We start from the raw sequence: 18,091 nt of genomic DNA on the forward strand, positions 1-18,091 counted from the left end.
AAGGGCACTCAGGGAGGACAGCACAGACCTCTGCCAAGGCCAATTCGCTCCAAAATGTAATGGGTTCTTCCCTGGTACATGCTACACCCTTCCACCTAGTTTCATTACAAAATCAGGACAGTAGTATTTCAACCGAAAACATTTCCTTCCTTCCTTGGCGGAGGTAATAAATGCAAAGTGAGCTGGTGGTTTTATGTGTTAGTTACATAGTAGCTACCATCTACACACACTTTAGCAACAAGACACAGGGAATACAACAGGTTCGACTAACGTTAACATTACAGTCAACTGAAAGCTGTGTATATTCTTCAAATTTACCCAAAAGGCTATTTAAAGAAGAGTTTAACTCTCCTAAACTAGAGCCAGGGTTGGACATGAACTTTTTGTTCACCTGCCACTGTGGTTGGTGGATTTAAAAAGCTACCAGCCACCCAATAAGAGGGCTGGGTATCGACAAAGATTTCCAAATCCATTCGATTCAGATTCTCAAGGTCCCAATTGGATTACATTTCTGATTCTATATCAAAATTTCAGTTACAATACTAACTGTGCTTCTCAGAGAACTTCTGCTGTAAATTGTACAAGCAAGAAGCAACCTTAAAATATGTTTTATAATGCACCAAGTCAATGTTTACATTACAAACTAATCCCCCCAAAAGTTTGTTTAAGTACTTTTTACTTATACATCCAAGGTGAAAAGGCATTTATTAAAAGAAAGATTTCTGGACTTTACAAATCAATATCACATCACTCAAACAAAGATTGATTTTAATTGGAGAATCAATTATTTTAACCCAGGCCTACTCAATAACCTTTGTTTTTTTTTGGCTGGTGAGATAAGCAAACCTAGCAGCAACTTGCATATTTTACCAGCATTTGGCTGGTGACTGGTGCTGATTTTCCAACCCAACATTTACATAATAAAGAGTTTAAGTAATTTTTTGTACTTTAACTTATAGTGGAGTATTTTCACAGTGTGATATTAATGCATTTACTTAAGTAAAATGATTTGAATTCTTCTTCCACCACTGTGAGGTAACGGGGTGGGAGGGTGCAACGTGATGTTGCCATGATTTAGCAAACATTGGTGAGCGTTTGCTAACCGCTAGTTAACAACTTCAGTAATCTATAACAGATCAAATTGAGCGTGACTTATAGTAATGCATTGGTGAAACAAGGGTGCAACGCTACTGGCATACCACGAACCGCTCTTGAAACACATTAAGCGCATTGCCAAGCGCCTGTTAGCAGGCTAATGTCCACGGTGTGAAGGCTAAGCTAACATGAGAGTGCAAGTCTGCTGCCGTCACCGGGACTGTTGTGCTAGCTAGCTTCAATTCGCTTCTGGCTAGTCGCAGAAATATCCAGACGTTATATTTAACACATGTGGGTCTCCCTCGGACAGTGTGAGCCCGTCAAGAAACAGTTAGCTAGGCTAGCAACTGCCAGCTAACCTTAACATTAGCTGCCAACACCGTCAGCTAGTTAGGTTACTACTAACGGGCTGGTGGCTAACAAATTAGCTAGCTAACGTTACCTAGCTAACGTTACTGGTAACGTTAACGTTAGCTGGTGAGATTACATAACAAGATCCCCTGCCATGCACAAACAAATCCACCCATGCATGTAGCTAGCTAGCCAACCGCTCGGGTTTAACATACCTCCACCACAGCCTCCAGCTTGCCTTCAAAAGTGAAGTCGATCAGGTCGGGCTTCAGACACAAGCCATAGTTGACGGGGTAAACGTCAGTTGGTAACCGTACGAAGGGCCTCCTCTCGGGCATGATTACTGTGTTTTGTCTGGCTGCGATAACGAAGACGGTGTTGTGTGGGACTCTAGTTATCGCTCTGAGTTTTATTAGTACAGAACTCGACAGTGATGGTGGACAGCAGGTGGTGAGTCTGTATACGAATGACAGCGAAAGCCTGCGGCCCAGGAGCAACAACATCAACTAGAACCCTCCCAGCACTGCCAGCAACACTTCTCTCTCCCCGTAGAAAGCCCAAACAACTCAAGTTAAGCAGCGTCGACCTACAGACACGCAACGTCATCACGTCGTGTCAGCGTACGTGCTGAACGTGTGTGAGTGATGTACAAATGTCAATGTGGTGTACGCTATATGTCAATGGGTGTACATGGGCTCCGCTACACAAAAACAACTACAATTTTCATATTCTGTGGACCATTAAAAGAGAGCATTTCCCATCTAATTTGTCCACTATACGTATACAAGGATGCTCTGGATAGATTTAGACCACTTTCTAAAAAAGAAACTTAACATTAATGTTGACATAAATGTTTAATGTTAGCAAGGAATAGCCCCATCTTATCTAGCTAATGTTAAAAACAAAAACAAAAAATCCATTAACATTACATTACATGTCATTTAGCTGACTTATAATTGCTAAATACGTCAGAGGCCGCACGCCTCTGGAGCAACTAGGGGACACATCGGTTGATGTATCGCAGTGGGAATCGAACCAAACGCATTTATCATATCCACTGCGCCATCACCACCCACCTTAAGACCTTTAAGTTATTAATATATATATATATATATATATATATATATATATATATATATATATAATATATATATATATATATATATATTGTTATATATATTGTTATATATATATATATAGTACTTAACCTTACATTACGAGCCTAAATTGTCCTAAAATTATGTAATATAATAACTGTACAATATCGTTTTATTAACCGACAAAAAAAAAAGTAGGAAAAGTAGGAGTTTTATTTTGAAAGCGGGAAACCGGAAATGTTAGTTTTTTTTCTCTCTCAATGCTGTCAAGATGGCGATGCCCATAAGGAGGACGCTGGTAGCCCTTCACAGAGCAACATGTAGCAGTTTGATGGTACTGAGACGTTTAATAACACTTCACTTTATGAAAAACAGACAGCGAATATGTTGTCGAAGCAGCTCGTTCGTTTTGCTTGTTATAAACGCGTTGCACTGCGCATAATCCTGACGGGGCTAGCTTAGCTTAGCTAACGTTAGCCGACCGACTGACAGGACATCAGCGATACATGGGAGAATATTTACACATGTGGCGATTTTAGACCCTTTTTAGGGGGGCTCAAGCCCTAAATTTCATCTCAGCCACCCTAAAAATTATAATAATTTTTTTTTAAAATCAATGCTAGTGATTAAAGTTAGAGTTTGCATGCTTGAATGTTAGTGACAGAGGACAAACAATTACAGGTTCAAAGAAACAGGTTTAATGTCGCCAATGCTATGCATCTGTAACTCAGTTGAGGAAAGTTTTATTTTTTATTTTATTTATTGTTTACACTTCATTATCATTTCATTTGATTCTGGTAGTCCGTGAAGGGACTTTTGTAGTTTTTTCATATGTTCAATATTTTGCATTTATCCTCTGTTATAATTATAAATACATATATTCATTGTTATCCAGTGAAATTACTGATTTAGCAGGCGGGGGGTTAACACTTTTGCAAGGCACTGTATCCGTGTCACATTCTCATTAGGGGCTGAGCCCCCCTAAAGGTCTGATCCTAGGATTAATGTGTATATTGCATTTACTTCTGTAGATGTTTAAGGTTGTGCTCATTTAAACTCCGTTATTAACTGTTGGGTAGTTTAATCTACAGCAATGCATCATGGTCTATAAGATCATCATATGTTTGTATAGCGTCGCTGTCCTGTGAGAACCACGTATCTCTAAAAACGTTTAAAACTTTTCATGGTGTCAGGAAAAACAGCCCTGTTTTCAGCTTTGTGACGAGGCATTTTCCAGCTGATCTGAGAGGATTTTTAAAGACTTTATTTAGCTTAAGGAGGAGGAGAACTTTCTCAACACATAAAGGAACACTTCATCCTTCAGTTTATCACAAACGTTCAACATCAACACGTCTGGAGATACGTGGTTTTCACTGGACAGGAAGGGGATGAAAAAACTGAAAAACCTGTCACCTGAAAAGTAAATAAAACGTCGTAGAGAGTAGTAGAACTAAAAGTACACTGTAAGTCTGTAAGATATAGTTGACTACATGTAGAAGGATAACGTTGCATGAAGTGGAAACACTCAAGTAAAGTACAAGTACTTCAAATTTGAACAGTAATAGTACAGTATTTGAGAAAATGTACTATGTACAGTTAAAATGATGTGGTGAGTGACATTTGCACGAAAGTCAGGGTTGGAAATTAGCACCACTCACACAAACTTTTCATGGTGTCAGAACAACAGCCCTGTTTTCAGCTTTGTGACGATTTATTTTCCAGCTGACCCGAGAGGCTTTTTTTTTAAAGACTGCGTTTATGTAGTTCATCACAAACCTTCAACTTCAACACATCTGGAGATGCGTGGTTTTCACTGGACAGGGAGGGGCAGTGTTTCCTCTTGGTTGATTTGACCGTGGCGGCCCCCCCATGGCAACATTTCTGCCCCCCCCCCCACGGTATCAGATATAGGGGCTGCATTGTTAGACTGCATGTCGGAGAGCATTTGTATTTGAGGTGCATTATTTCCATGATGAAGTAGTGACACTGCATTAAGATGATGTAATTAATATTAATAGTGGGTTTATTGTTATTTGCTACAGAATGCTTAGCCTATATGTCAAGATCAAAGTTGGCCTCTATCATAACTCAAAAAATACAGTTCAGTCACAGCTGAAAGTATGCCTCATTGTGTGTGTGAATAGAGGTGAATAAATATTTAAATATATCCTAAAGGAAACTGACGGGATGAAAAACTGGCATCTGAAAAGTAACACCAAATTTGGGATAAATTGGACTTGATTTGGCTTCTTTTATTTATGGGGTGTGTCACAATATCTGTCAGATTAGCCACTTTTGCAGTAAAATATATTTATACAAGAATCCATTTCATATGTGGGAGACCAAAGAGAATGTGAAAAACATTGTTGTGCTTGGTTGGGATATCTCAAAAACTAAAGCACTTTTAGGGGTCTTCCCTCTAGCCTATTACTGGTAGCCTGTTTATATTTATGACACATGGTTTTATTTCAGTTAGCCTAATAGCTGGTTTGATTTGCATTGAGAGATGATCTTATGGAAAGTACTCCATGCCAATCTCTAGGTATGGCGAAGGGTATGTGATGATGTGGGGGGGGGGCTATTTTAATTCCAAAGGCCAAGGGAACTTTATCAGGATGCATAGTATCTGGATCCATGAAATAACTGGCCATCTGCCTGCCTCTACGGGAATTTAACATAGGGGTGGACTGACTTATGCCCCCTGTATTTTAAGGAAGACCATTTATTTATTTCCAATACATTATTCATTCACAAAGAAAATTGGTGTCCTTAAAGGTTGGATTTTTTCCTAATTTTTTTAATTAAGGCGTTAAGATCAATTTCCAAAAGATGATTTTTTTTTATTCCTCTTTTTAGTCAACTTTAGCATGGGTGTATTTACCAATGCTTAGCACTGTATATTTGCACTTTGAACTGCAACTACACCACAACCGTTTCCCTCGGTATAAATAAAGTTTGATCTTATCTTCAAACACCTTCTCACAGAATGCTGAGGCGTCTCTGGACCTGCGGCATCCCGTCCCACTTTACCTGCCGGTCCGGACCAAGAAGCGGTACTTCATCCCTCCAGCGGTGGGGCTGAAGGGGAAGAGGGAGGAGAACACGGAGGCCAAGGCCCGAGCGGCGGGCATCGTCTTCAGACAGCAGTACTTTGAGAGGCCCATCAACATCGCCTGCACTGGTAATCATGTTTATTGTGTTTTTCATCTTCAACAGGCGTACGTGAAGTTATTGCTGGTGTGGGATGCTTCTAGTTTTCAATTTGTTGAATGTTAAGACGGCAAAAGGCTTTAGGGTTTCTAATATATTTATAAAATTCAACATATCAGACTTTGGAGGATAGAACGATGAAGATGATGATCAGTAGGTTTACCATACTTAGAATAGAATAGGCCTTTATTTTCATTGTCACAGGTACAATGAAATTGAAAGTGCTTTCCAGTCAGTGCATCATTCATTGAGTCTATACAAATATAATGTAAGTGCTAGTGTTACTTAAAAAAATAATAAATAGAAACATATGGCAGCATTAGCAGCATACATAAACCTAACAAAATGTGTTCATAGCGGAGAGCATCAAGATAGATAGTGCCGCCCTGATGGCATTAAAGATAATCTACAAAAAAAGAACATGGCCAGAATTACCCATGATTCTCTTAGCTTTGTGGACTACCAGTTTCTTCCAGAGGGAGCTCCGGTCTGGTAACTGAAGTCCAGCGATCTTAGAGAGCAGATCGTAACCGCTCCTCACCAATCAGTCAGCAACTGCTTGTTTTGTAATATCTCTCCCGGTTTGGAGGGTATAGACTGAGCGGTCCTCCCTGTCTGATGTCTTTACCAGCGGGAATCTTCGACCCTTACATCCCCCCGGAGGGCGACGCTCGTCTCTCCACTCTGTCTAAAGAAGGCCTGAAACAGCGAACGGAGCAGATACGACAGAGCGCCGGCTCCCAGCTAGCGTAAGATTGTTCCTCTAACTCCTCACGGTGTTCCTGTACGCATGTTTTTTCTTGTCAAACATTTCTGGACGTTGCTGGAGAGAATTTAGCCTGATGTGTCTTTGTCATTGAGACAGAGGGCACCTCTTTCTTACCACCTTATTACAGCTGTTTCTTTGAATCAGATCCAAAACATCTTAAAGGAACACGCCGACTTATTGGGACTTTGTCTTATTCACCGTATCCCCCAGAGTTAGATGAGTCCATACATACCCTTCTCATCTCCGTGCGTGTCCTAACTCCGTCTGACGCACCCACCGCTAGCCTAGCTTAGCACAGATCCTGGAGGTAACCTGCTCCATCTAGCCTAGCTTAGCACAGATCCTGGAGGTAACCGGCTCCATCTAGCCTAGCTTAGCACAGATCCTGAAGGTAACCGGCGCCAACTAGCCTAGCTTAGCACAGATCCTGGAGGTAACCGGCTCCATCTAGCCTAGCTTAGCACAGATCCTGGAGGTAACTGGCTCCAACTAGCCTACTGCTCCCAATAAGTGACAAAATAACACCAACATGTTCCTATTTCCATGTTGTGATTTGTATAGTCACAGCGTGTACAAATAACAAGGTCACATGAGACACAGCCATCTTCTAACTGTATACATACTGGGGACTATATTCTCAGAAAGGAGAAGCACTGCTACTTCTGCTACTTGGGCGGAGTGATTTGCACCTGAGAAGTCCCGTGGTGAGGAGCAGAGAGTAACAACGGTGCTTTTCAGGTGTTGGCTAATCACTCCACCAAAGTAGCAGCAGTAGCAGTGCTTCGCCTTCTGAGAATATAGTTCCCAGTATGTATACAGTTAGAAGATGGCTGTGTCTCATGTGACCTTGTTATTTGTACACGCTGTGACTATATAAATCACAACATGTAAATAGGAACATGTTGGCGTTATTTTGTCACTTATTGGGAGCAGTAGGCTATTTGGAGCCGGTTACCTCCAGGATCTGTGGATCAGGATAAGCTAAAGTCCCAATAAGTCGGTGTGTTCCTTTTTAATTTATACACTACAGTAAATGTAAAAAAAAAAAAAGCTGAATGTATTTTCTTTTCAATGCTGTTTCTTTCAGGATTCGTAAAATCAAAGAGCACGACTCTCAGTTCACAACGAAGGGGTTTGCAGAGCGAGCTCAAGACATCTTTATTGAGGCCCACAGCGCCCTGACACAGTAAGAAAATGAACTCACGTCTCTCACTTCACTCAGTCAGCTGACACCGCTCGTCTCAGCATCATAGTGTCAAAACAGCACGTACCTCCACATCACATCTCAATAATCGTGGACAATTATGTACAATAATTACTTGGTGCAATAATGTATCGGCTACGTGTGTAAAGGTGTTATTTATTCACCGCTTTTACTTATATTCACACTGTACTTATTCATGTTTGACTGTATTTATGTTGACAACTGCACTACAACACAGTTTGTACAATCCACTTGAAACAATCTTTTTAACCTAATCTTACTTGTAACCTAATCTCACTTACTTCTACTTGGCGGTTTTATTTATTTTCTTACTGTAGCTATGTTACTTCATACGTTAACAGACGTATTGACTTTTCTTACTCGTATTTTTACCTTGAATTTGACTGGGAGCAACTGCAACTAAATCATTTCCCTGAGGGGGATCAATAAAGTATTCAGATTCTGATAGTCAGAGAGGAATGCCTAATACCACAGTGAGAAATGTGTCGTAGGAGTGAGAGGGAGAGAGAGAGAGAGAGAGAGAGAGAGAGAGAGAGAGAGAGAGAGACACATGCTGCCTTCAGATCTGCTGCAACATGGGAAAAGCACTCAAAAACTAGCTTTGTTCTACTCACTTTGACAGTCAATTAGCTGGTTTTGTTTGTCGTTTGACCTTGTTAGAAACAAAACGGCATGTTTTTCCAAAAATATATCATAAAATATCTACGTCACTTTTCTTGTCTTTTTATATTTAGAATTTTTTTTATTTATTTATTTTTTTTAGATAATTTTTTGGGGCATTTTCGGCCTTTATTTTGACAAGACAGCTGAAGACGTGAAAGGGGGGGAAGAGAGGGAGGGAATGACATGCAGCAAAGGGCCCAGGTCAGAGTCCAACACCGGGGCCCGCTGCGTCGAGGAGTAAACCTCCATATATGGGCGCCCGCTCTACCAACTGAGCTATCCTGGCGCCCTATATTTAGAACTTTTTAATTTGAATCCTTTTTGTATTTTTTTAAAAACAAACTTTATGGTCAAAATTAGCTTGACATTAACCGCACTTCCTGCCAAAGCAAAATGTCTCAAATTAAAAGGTGTTTATGTTGTAGGTGAGACTGTGTATAATAAGGTGATTGACAGGAAGCAGAGCCCGATGCACATTAATGCAGCATTTAATGTGACTAAACATTTTCTTTAAATTCAAAATACTACTGTTGGTTTATAAAGCACTGAATGGTTTAAAGTGATGGTTCGGAGTAATTCACCCTAGGGTCCTTTGCACCATGACCTCGAGCCAAACACCCGGAAGCTTTTTTACTTTTGTACTTACAAACTTTCCAATCCATCGTTTTATGAGAGCATAACCTATTTGTACTACTTGTAGACGTTTGGTATCATTTCGGGCATTATTTGTGGGGTAACTTACAAGATACAATCGTGGGTCCATTAGCCCCTGCGCTAAGCTATTCAGCTGATAACGCTACTCTACGCTAACTCTCCCAATGTAAGACCCAGGTGAAAAAAGCTTCTGGGGGGGTGTTTGGCTCGAGGTCATGGTGCAAAGGACCCTAGGGTGAATTACTCCGAACCATCACTTTAAGACCAAAATACATTTCTGATCTGCTGCTACATCACCACCCAGACCTCTCAGGTTATCTGGGGCAGGTCTGCGTCCTGTCCCCAGAGTCAGTTAGTATCCTGGATTCAGTTTTCATTCCAACTCCCAGAAAACTGCAGGTCGTCACTGCAACTCTCAGTTCTTTTACATCAAGGCTGGAGACTTTTCTGTTTGACTCTGCCTTTTATTAAATCAAATAATAATTCATCTCATACACTGTAACGTTTATTCTTGTATTTTATACTTGCCTTACTCTATTTATTTATTTTTTTGGTCTATACTCTTGACTGTTTTTTAATGTTGTATGTAAAGTGCTTTGAATTGTCACGTTGCTGAAATGTGCTATATAAATAAACTTTAATAATAGTAATAACAGTTAATAATAAACAAAAAAAAAATCTTTTGCCGTAACGTTTAGAGAGGCAAAGTAACTCCTGCCGTTTTGTTTTGCAGGTTCAACAAGGAGAAACTTCACTCCTTGGTGACAGAAAGGTGTTATCCTGTGAGTTCTTCTCCGAAATGTTGCTGACGTTTCTCGCTAATTTAGTTTCATCGACCCCACACACACACACACACACACACACACACACACACACACACACACACACACACACACACACTTTATTTGAGCTTCTGCTCCTCTGTCCTGTGTTCAGGAGATGACGAGGGGGAACCGTTACAAGACGATCAGATGGAGGTTCGTAGAGTCCCTGGAGCCGCCCAGAGTGGTCCACGCCCGCTGCCCCGACATGGTCACCAAGGGCAACCTGTACGGCCAGGTGACGGTCCGCATGCACTCCAAACAGGTATGACTCGTATGTTAACGAACCGTTGTCGACTCAAGCTCGGCGCAGCTTTTTCTCAAAGTGTGTGCTAGTTTTTCCTTTTTATTTTTTCAAATATCATGAATACAGTTACTCATGTGCTGCCAAGGCTCAATTACAGTTTTGAGCGCATGTACCAAAAGCTTGGAACAAGCGTTGAGCGTGATTTATGGTCCTGCGGAGGCTCCACGCAGAGCTTTCGCCGTAGCCTACGCAAGTGGCCTGAAGTTTATACTTCTACTGCGTAGGTGTGTGCGTCGTAGGGGGCCCGTATCTCCATGTACTTACGTACGTAGCCACGGCGTAGATTTAACGCAGAAGCATAAATCACGCTTTTATGGTATGTATCTACACACCGTTTATGGCAGGGTTATACTGGAAAAAAGCTAATTGAAGAGCAGTTTAGTGGTTTGTATGTCAGGTTTAAAGACAGTATTACAGGCAGAGTTTAGATGACTGTGTGATCCTCCTTTTACATCTGCTCGTCCTGCAGACGCTGGCCATCTACGACCGCTTCGGGAGGCTGATGGCGGGCAGCGAGGAGCAGCCGAAGGACGTCTTAGAGTACCTGGTCATAGAACGACACCTCGTCAATCCCTACGGCCTCTGGAGGTTGCACGGAAAAATAGTGCCCTCCTGGGCTCCAGCCAAAGACCCAGTTATTAAGGTGACCCTCCGCTCTGACATTTATCTTTATAATAGAATAAAAGGGCGGAGGCCCGAGGCACACTTCCTGTCAAAAACAAGCACAGAGCATGAAAAGCTGCCGACTAATAGTTTTTTATATGATTTGCCCAGAATTGGAGATATTTATCTCTGAGATTTCTGCCTCCGCTGTAATACAATTCAGGAAAATGGTATTGAATTTACGGTGCTCACGTTCTTGAAGGAAAATTACATTTAAACTCGACAGCAGCATCTCTTTCAAGAAACAATTACTCTGGATAATCCACAGAACACACATGGGCAGAAAGTAGCTCCAGTGAAAACTGTTGCCAGCTAAGGCTGTGGACTGTAGCGTTATTGATTCTGCGTTATTGATAATGTTCAGTTGCTTTGAGTACCACAAACAAAAACCTCGGTTGTGTTGCGGTTGAGGCAGAAATCTCAGACACAGATACCTCAAAACCTGGACAGATAAAACCAAAAACATTTTCTCAGTTACCAATAGAGGTAACTGAGAAAATGTGGGGTTTTTTTTAGTCATTTGGATAACTCTTTAACCATAAAGAGCTAATGTTCCTCAGTCAAATATCAGTCTTTCTGATCCCTAAACTCTGGATTGAGTGAGTGGACTCGGGCTGACCTGATTGTGTTACTCACTATGTGGATGCAGGATTAAACTACATTTAACAAGCACATCTCCATCATATATGAATATTTGTAACATGTAGGAGTTATAGCTTTAAAGATGAATCGATTAAGTTGTTGAATATTAAATGAATCGGCAACTATTTTTGATAATCGATGAATCAGTTTGAGTCATTTTCTATGAGAACTTCTCTGATTACAGTTTGTTAAATGTGAATATGTTCTAGTTTCTTCACTCCTCTGACAGTAAACTGAATATACAGTGCTCAGCATAAGTTTATGAACCCATGCTAAAGTTGACTAAAAAGAGGAATAAAAAAAATCATCTTTTGGAAATTGATTTTAATGTCTTAATTAAAAAAATGAGGAAAATTTCAACCTTTAAGGACACCAATTTTCTTTGTGAATAAATAATGTATTGTAAATAAATAAATGTTCTTCCTTAAAATACAGGGGGCATAAGTCAGTCCACCCCTATGTTAAATTCCCATAGAGGATTGGCATGGGGTGCTTTCCATAAAATCATCTTTCAATGCAAATCAAACCAGCTATTAGGCTAACTGAAATAAAACCATGGCAATCTCTAGGTATGGTGAAGGGTATGTGGTGATGTGGGGGGGCCAACTTAAAGTATTTTAAGGAAGAAAAATTGGTGTTCTTAAAGGTTGGATTTTTCCAAATTTTTTTAATTTAGGCATTAAGATCAATTTCCAGAAGTCTTTAGCACGGGTGTATTCACTTACGCTTAGCACTCTATTTGAGTTGTGGACAGAACAAGACATTTGAGGCCCTCACCTTGGGCTTTGGGAAACACTGATCGACACAACTAATCGATTAATGGAGAAGATAATCGACCGATGAATCGACAGTGTCAATAAGCGTTAGTTGCAGCCCAAGTAGGAATGTGATGTTGTGGCTCCGTCCTTCACACACAAATCCCTGTTGCTTGGACTTTTAAGTGACCCTTACCCTGGTAATCTGTTAGTTTATTCTGATATTGTACAAGTTTCCTAAACAACTAAGTCGTGTTAGTGAGCATTAGTGACTGATGCACGAAAGCTTCTGAATACCTGAGAGGTCGTGTTCGGTGTCTGCGTCAGTCTTCACAATGGAAGCCTGGGAAAAGAAGTTGACTTGCATTATACGCATCGCTGCAAAACGTAGAATATCATCACCTTGAATCTGAGAGCCACAGCCCCTGCTGTGTCTCAGATCTGCCAGACAGATGGAGCCCTAATGTTGCCTGGAAGGTGTTTCTTACTCTTAAAAAAAAAAAACAACCTTCAACCATCAGTGCTCTGCAACAGTCCCTGCTCGAGACACCTCATAGTTATTTTGCGATGGATATAGTAAGAAAACAAGGGAAATATTATTACTAAATTCATCAAAACAGAATGACGTGAGTCACAAATGGTGTGTTTATCAATCGTCCTTATCAGAACTGTCTGAAGTGATTTCATTTCATGGAGATTTTCTTTTTTTTCCTCTATTTTTCCTTTTTTAAATTCCTTGCGGTTTTGTATATGCACAATGCTACACGTATCTTGACCCTCGTGTTGTCCTCGGGTCCAATTTGACCCGTTTTCAAAATTTCCAAGTCAGAAATATTTTCTTTTTTTTCTTTTTTAAATAAAAATTACCCAAAAATTAGATGTATTCCATACGATGCTCTTCGCACGTACAATTCATGATCACTACTTTTATTGAATTTTGGACGTTTTTATTCAAGTTTTAGCATTTCAAAAAAATTCTGTAGCATCTCTGATTATCCATCAACTTACTGTACGTTCCTCTAATATTAATATGTCAAATTTGACCCATTTTCTAAAAGTTTCTATATCAGAATTTTGGGTTTCTTTAAACTAACTTTAAAAAAAAAAAAAAAATAACCTGGATAGTTCGATACAACGCTGTTCACAGGTAAAAATGAAAAATCTGTTCACTACTTTCATTGAATTGGAAAAAAAGTGACAAATGTCTGAAAGAGCTTCAAAAACGAGGGAAAAATGTCAAAATAGTGCAGAAAAAAATTGACAAAAACATCGGGAAAAAGTGACAAAAAGGTAAAAATTTGGACCCTGAAAAACAAAACGTTGCATGGTCGACAACACAAGGGTTAAGAAACCTCTGAGGTTTGACTCGTTCTTTTTGGTTATTTTAGGATCTGCCACCTGTCAACCACAATCTGCCAAGCCAACTGACAAATTTAAGCTCTTCAGTCAGCTGTAGTGCACGAAATTAAACAGAAATGAAAACCTGGGGCACGTTCAGCCCCATCAAAACGCTTATTTAAACTGAAACGAGGGTGCGTTGGACACCCTGCTGTGTGAGCAAGCGCCCTGCCTTTTCATCACGAGTTTACATACACATCGCTGCTGGTAACATCTCTGCAAACACCGCGCTAAACGACCGAAAACACCTCAAAGCCCGTTGCACGGCGTTTCAAAACGTTCCCAGGACACGTGTCGTTCACCCGACCAGATTTTACACAATTACAGTACATCTGCTTTGGGGTTTTGGGCCGTAACTGGTACACCCCAGTAAAATTTATGTTAAGTATTTAATTCTAAGAAAATCCAGGAAAACATCCACAATTATATAAACAAACAATTAAATGAGGGAGGCTGGTGGGCCTGGAGGTCACGACCCTGGCCTGGAGAGGGTTAGTTGGGGTTAGGAGGGAGGCTGGGGCTCCTGGAGCATGATAACCCAGGCTTAGAGCCACTTACTGGGGCTTGGAGGTGAGGCCGGGGGGCCCTGGAGGTCAATACCCAGGCTGGTCACAGTGTTTTTTGAAGTAAGTTTTTGTCCTGACTCTTTCTGCTGTTTTAAATATTGCAAACTGGTTTTCTAATCTTGGCCGTGAAGCCTAATTCACCTTGGAAACAAATATATATTATGCATTTTGTGTTGATTTCAATTGACGTGACTTATATTTGACTCTGCTTTCAAATGACACTAATCTGCTCCACTCACTCTTCCAGACTGTCATGATTCCTGGTCCAGAGCTGAAGCCGGGACAGGAGTTTGAGGCCCTCCACTATGAAGTTCCCAAGCCAGAGGCCGTTCAATGGAATAAATAGGCCACCAGGTGGCGCTGCTCTTTACATTAACCCACAATAGGACATAATGAGGAGTCATGGGCCAAATGCTGTTTAGATTTTGGCGGTGGCTGGTTAGTTTGTCAACTTTGGCAGGAAACCGGGCTTCCTTTGGAGGCTCTTATCTGCTTGAAAAATGCTGTTGGCTGTTGAAATGGTGGAAGCAGCAGGTGAGTTTTAGGATGAACAAACTATTGAGTCCTGCAGCCAAAAAGCTGCTTCTTTCCCTGCAAAATAAATCACCACACAACAGTCTGGAATTATAATAATAATAACAGCTCCTTTCTCAGATTTGTTTCACACACTTTCATTTTGTTTTAAGTCTAACAAGAGGTGTACATGCAAAAAATAAAATGTAGAGGTTTCCAGAAATTGAATGGTTTATTTACTTTGATGAATGTACTGCATGTTGACCTCAGGAAATACAAAAATAAAGTGTCCCATCTTCGTCTCTTCACACCAGTAGCTTTCAGTGGATTTTTCTTTATCAGAATAATCTTTCATAGAAGACATTGCATACAAAATTGAAAACAAAACATGAGCTGTTTCTCTATGCAAATGAAGGGATGTGTTACAACAATTCTCTTTTTACGTGACAACAAATTACAGCACGCTCATTCAAAAACACACAAACATGCAACAATGCTCACATAACTAGGTCACACTATTGACAAAAAACTTGGCGCAGTGTTTAAACAATGAGTTCCCTGAATGAAAAGAAATCACTGCAGCTGTTTGGGACTAAATTACACTGTAGTAAAAGTGCTGAAAAACTTGACACCTGATTTCACAAATTGCTGGCACAGACGTGACTTAATTACAACAATACAGAAAACTTTTAATATTGTAAAAACAAATCACCATAAAACCCTTTTTTGAAACTTAACGATTGAAGAGTAATGACTCTTTGAAAAAGTACTCACTAATGTCAAAAAATTGTAATGTAGGGCCAACTCTTGATGGAAATAAACTATAAGCTAATGATATATCTAGTCGTCATAAGCAGGGCCACACGGAATTCCGCAGAATGTTCAGCAGATTATTAACAAATTTAAATAAATTTAAATTATACTTTAAAAAAACCTAAAGCCGCCTACACATGATAAGCGATTTGCTCTCTGCGCACTGCTAGTTGGGCGCAGAGAGCAAAGCACAGAGAGCAATGCGCAGGTCAACATCAAGGGTGACAAGGAAGCTATTTCCATTGGCTATTTCCCCCATGCTGTTATCTCATTGGTTGCGCTTTCGAAAGGTCAGCGGCAACTAGGTCAAAGTTTAAATAATTTGAACTTTGAACGCAGCACAAAGCGGCAAATCCGAGCGGTGTGCGACGCCATGGGTAGCGCAGGGCATAGTTGGGCGCCACCGCTCTCCCCATAGGAAATCAATGGAACGGCCGGCGCCGAGCGGTTTTGCCGCCTATCATGTGTAAGCGGCTGAATCTTAACAAATCTCCACCCCAAGCAGAAAAACAGTTCCACAGATTTTCATTCTGGATCACCGTTAAAAACTGAGAAATCAGATCATAAGATATCTTTTACTAATCGGTAAATTGTTTTAATTTCAAATGATCTAATTTCTCTAGTATTACTGGCTGTCTGCATATCAACATAGTCATCCAGAAGAATATCCTATATCCAATAAGAAGAATATTTGTGAATATTTCTGTTGTGACTTTTTTTCAGCAATGACTATAATGACTAATATCATTACCTGCATAAAGAACCCTGACAAAAAAACCTTTGTAGGTGACAAAACCTAAATTAGAAATTATTCAATTAATCAGCAAATAGGGGGCAGCCTTTTGTTATCGAAACTGAGACTTCACCTTCATAACTCACATTATTGAAACATTTGGTTAATTTCAGAGATGGAAGCAGGTCAGTGTCCTATACAATTTGATTAGATTTTTGCAATTACCAAACATTTAAAAGCATGTATTTTTCACACAATAGATTTTTGCAATTACCAAACATTTAAAAGCATGTATTTTTCACACAATGTTAACCTCATTGTCCCATCTTAGAGAAACTGATGTCCAGTGCATAATAAAATATTGACATGACTTTCTCAATGCTCATATTAAATGATTATGCAGTTTTCACTCCACTGTAAGGGCTGTATTTCTTTTTAGTATAGGGTGTAAGTCTTGAGATTATGGTGATTTATGCATTTGTTTTAATCATGTTTTCTTAAAGTGGTGAAATGTTTTTCCCATTCTGACTGAATCAAAAGTAGTAATGATCATTGCCGTTTAGTCACTTAAGCAAACAGGAATGCATAGTTTTTTTCAATCATTAATACTTAAAGAAATGTAATTTGACATCCTTCGTAGTCCTGGCGGACTGCTTTACACTTAACACTTATTTGTACTTTGAAAATATAACTTCCACAAAAGAACAAAATTGGACTGATTTATCTGGCGGATGATGGTTAAGCTTAGTCTCCCATCTGTTGTGCTGTGTTTGCGAGCACTGTGGACTTGTTAAGTTTAGGTTTTGTAACATATTCACCCTAGCCATGGGTACATGGGAAATATGCGTATTGTCACCTAAAAACATACAAAGACACAAAAACATTTACATTTAAAATGGGGGGGTAGAAGCAGGAAGAAAAGGGACTTCATCTAAACACCTTAGATCCCCTTCCATCAGCCAAGAAATGTTTTTAGTTCATTGCTGGTTTAATGAGGGACCTAATGCATTATGTGCATTACATTTTTTTTTCAGTCAGTTTTGCACAACTTATTGTGTCCAGTTCATCAAGTATCTGGCACAAATGGATAGTCCAACTTTAAATAACAGCCCTAAGTTCTGTCTTTGATTAGCCCAAGTAATTGTCCAAGTTTTTTCAGCTCTGGCAGCTGAAAGGGAGCTGTTTGTGAGATGACCCTGCACTCTGACCTCCCTGTGGAACTTCAAATATGCCCTTGACCATCAACAGAGTACCACCAAAATGGTTTTATCGAGTTCACCATCCCTTTGATTTAGTCGGAGGGGTCAAAAGTGAAAGCAAATGCTGTCTAGATTTAGATCACAAGTCAGGCGGGAATACAAAAGCCTCCGCAGCACATTCTGCATCATCGTCCTCTTCATCTTCCTCAGGAATATTCTCAGGCTCCCATGTAAAGACGTCTGAGGCATTGTCTGTGAATGAACTAGATCTGCTCCTTTCCATCTCCCAGGGACACAAAGCATCACGCCGGCCCAGGGCTAAGTTTTCTCTAGACCCATCTATCTGCTCTCTGCCGTTTTCTGCTGAAGTGTCTTCTACACTGAATGACCCCTGGGTCTCTGTGACCTCATCTTGGTCACTGTTGGGAATATCGACCTTGATTTCGGTTGAGGTTTGTGGATCCTTGGATTCCCAGGGACAAATGTCTGCTTCAGTGCTGTCTTGCTTTTGGAAACCTTTGGCTCGTCTTTTTTTTTTTTCCTTTCCTTGCTTTTAAAAATTTTTTTTTTTTTTTTTTTTTTTTTTTTTTTTTTTCATGGACAAACATCTGCCCGTA

At 40.1% G+C, this 18,091-nt stretch overlaps 3 protein-coding genes across 3 annotated transcripts in view; 1 reads left to right on the forward strand and 2 right to left on the reverse strand.

Annotated features, from left to right (window-relative positions):
* Positions 1–2,008, reverse strand: part of npepps (aminopeptidase puromycin sensitive) — a 42,364-nt gene extending 40,356 nt beyond the window's left edge. Inside the window, exon 1 of the mRNA XM_039811044.1 lies at positions 1,662–2,008. Coding sequence (XP_039666978.1) covers positions 1,662–1,949 — 288 coding nt within the window. The 5' untranslated portion in view covers positions 1,950–2,008. The remainder of the gene's footprint in view (positions 1–1,661) is intronic.
* Positions 2,009–2,757: 749 nt separating this feature from the next.
* Positions 2,758–15,037, forward strand: mrpl45 (mitochondrial ribosomal protein L45). Its single transcript, XM_039803257.1, has 8 exons — positions 2,758–2,877; positions 5,529–5,724; positions 6,385–6,502; positions 7,610–7,708; positions 9,798–9,846; positions 10,001–10,150; positions 10,662–10,835; positions 14,464–15,037. Exons 1-8 carry the CDS (start codon positions 2,815–2,817, stop codon positions 14,560–14,562), a joined length of 948 nt encoding a protein of 315 aa, XP_039659191.1. The 5' UTR covers positions 2,758–2,814; the 3' UTR covers positions 14,563–15,037.
* The window catches only part of gpr179 (G protein-coupled receptor 179), a 31,541-nt gene continuing 28,392 nt past the window's right edge, over positions 14,943–18,091 (reverse strand). Inside the window, exon 12 of the mRNA XM_039803243.1 lies at positions 14,943–17,975. Within this exon, the coding sequence (XP_039659177.1) occupies positions 17,614–17,975 (362 nt within the window). The 3' untranslated portion in view covers positions 14,943–17,613. The remainder of the gene's footprint in view (positions 17,976–18,091) is intronic.

This window comes from Perca fluviatilis, chromosome 1 (genome assembly GCF_010015445.1).
Source record: "Perca fluviatilis chromosome 1, GENO_Pfluv_1.0, whole genome shotgun sequence".
Classification (NCBI taxonomy): Eukaryota; Metazoa; Chordata; class Actinopteri; order Perciformes; family Percidae; genus Perca; species Perca fluviatilis.

What these genes read in the sequence shown, in the direction of transcription:
- mrpl45 (XM_039803257.1), top strand. Translation starts at nt 2,815, where the DNA reads ATGGCGATGCCCATAAGGAGGACGCTGGTAGCCCTTCACAGAGCAACA. An exon ending in CAACATGTAGCAGTTTGATG is followed by an intron (nt 2,878 to 5,528) that starts GTACTGAGACGT and finishes ACCTTCTCACAG; the next exon opens with AATGCTGAGGCGTCTCTGGA. An exon ending in AGCGCCGGCTCCCAGCTAGC is followed by an intron (nt 6,503 to 7,609) that starts GTAAGATTGTTC and finishes TGTTTCTTTCAG; the next exon opens with GATTCGTAAAATCAAAGAGC.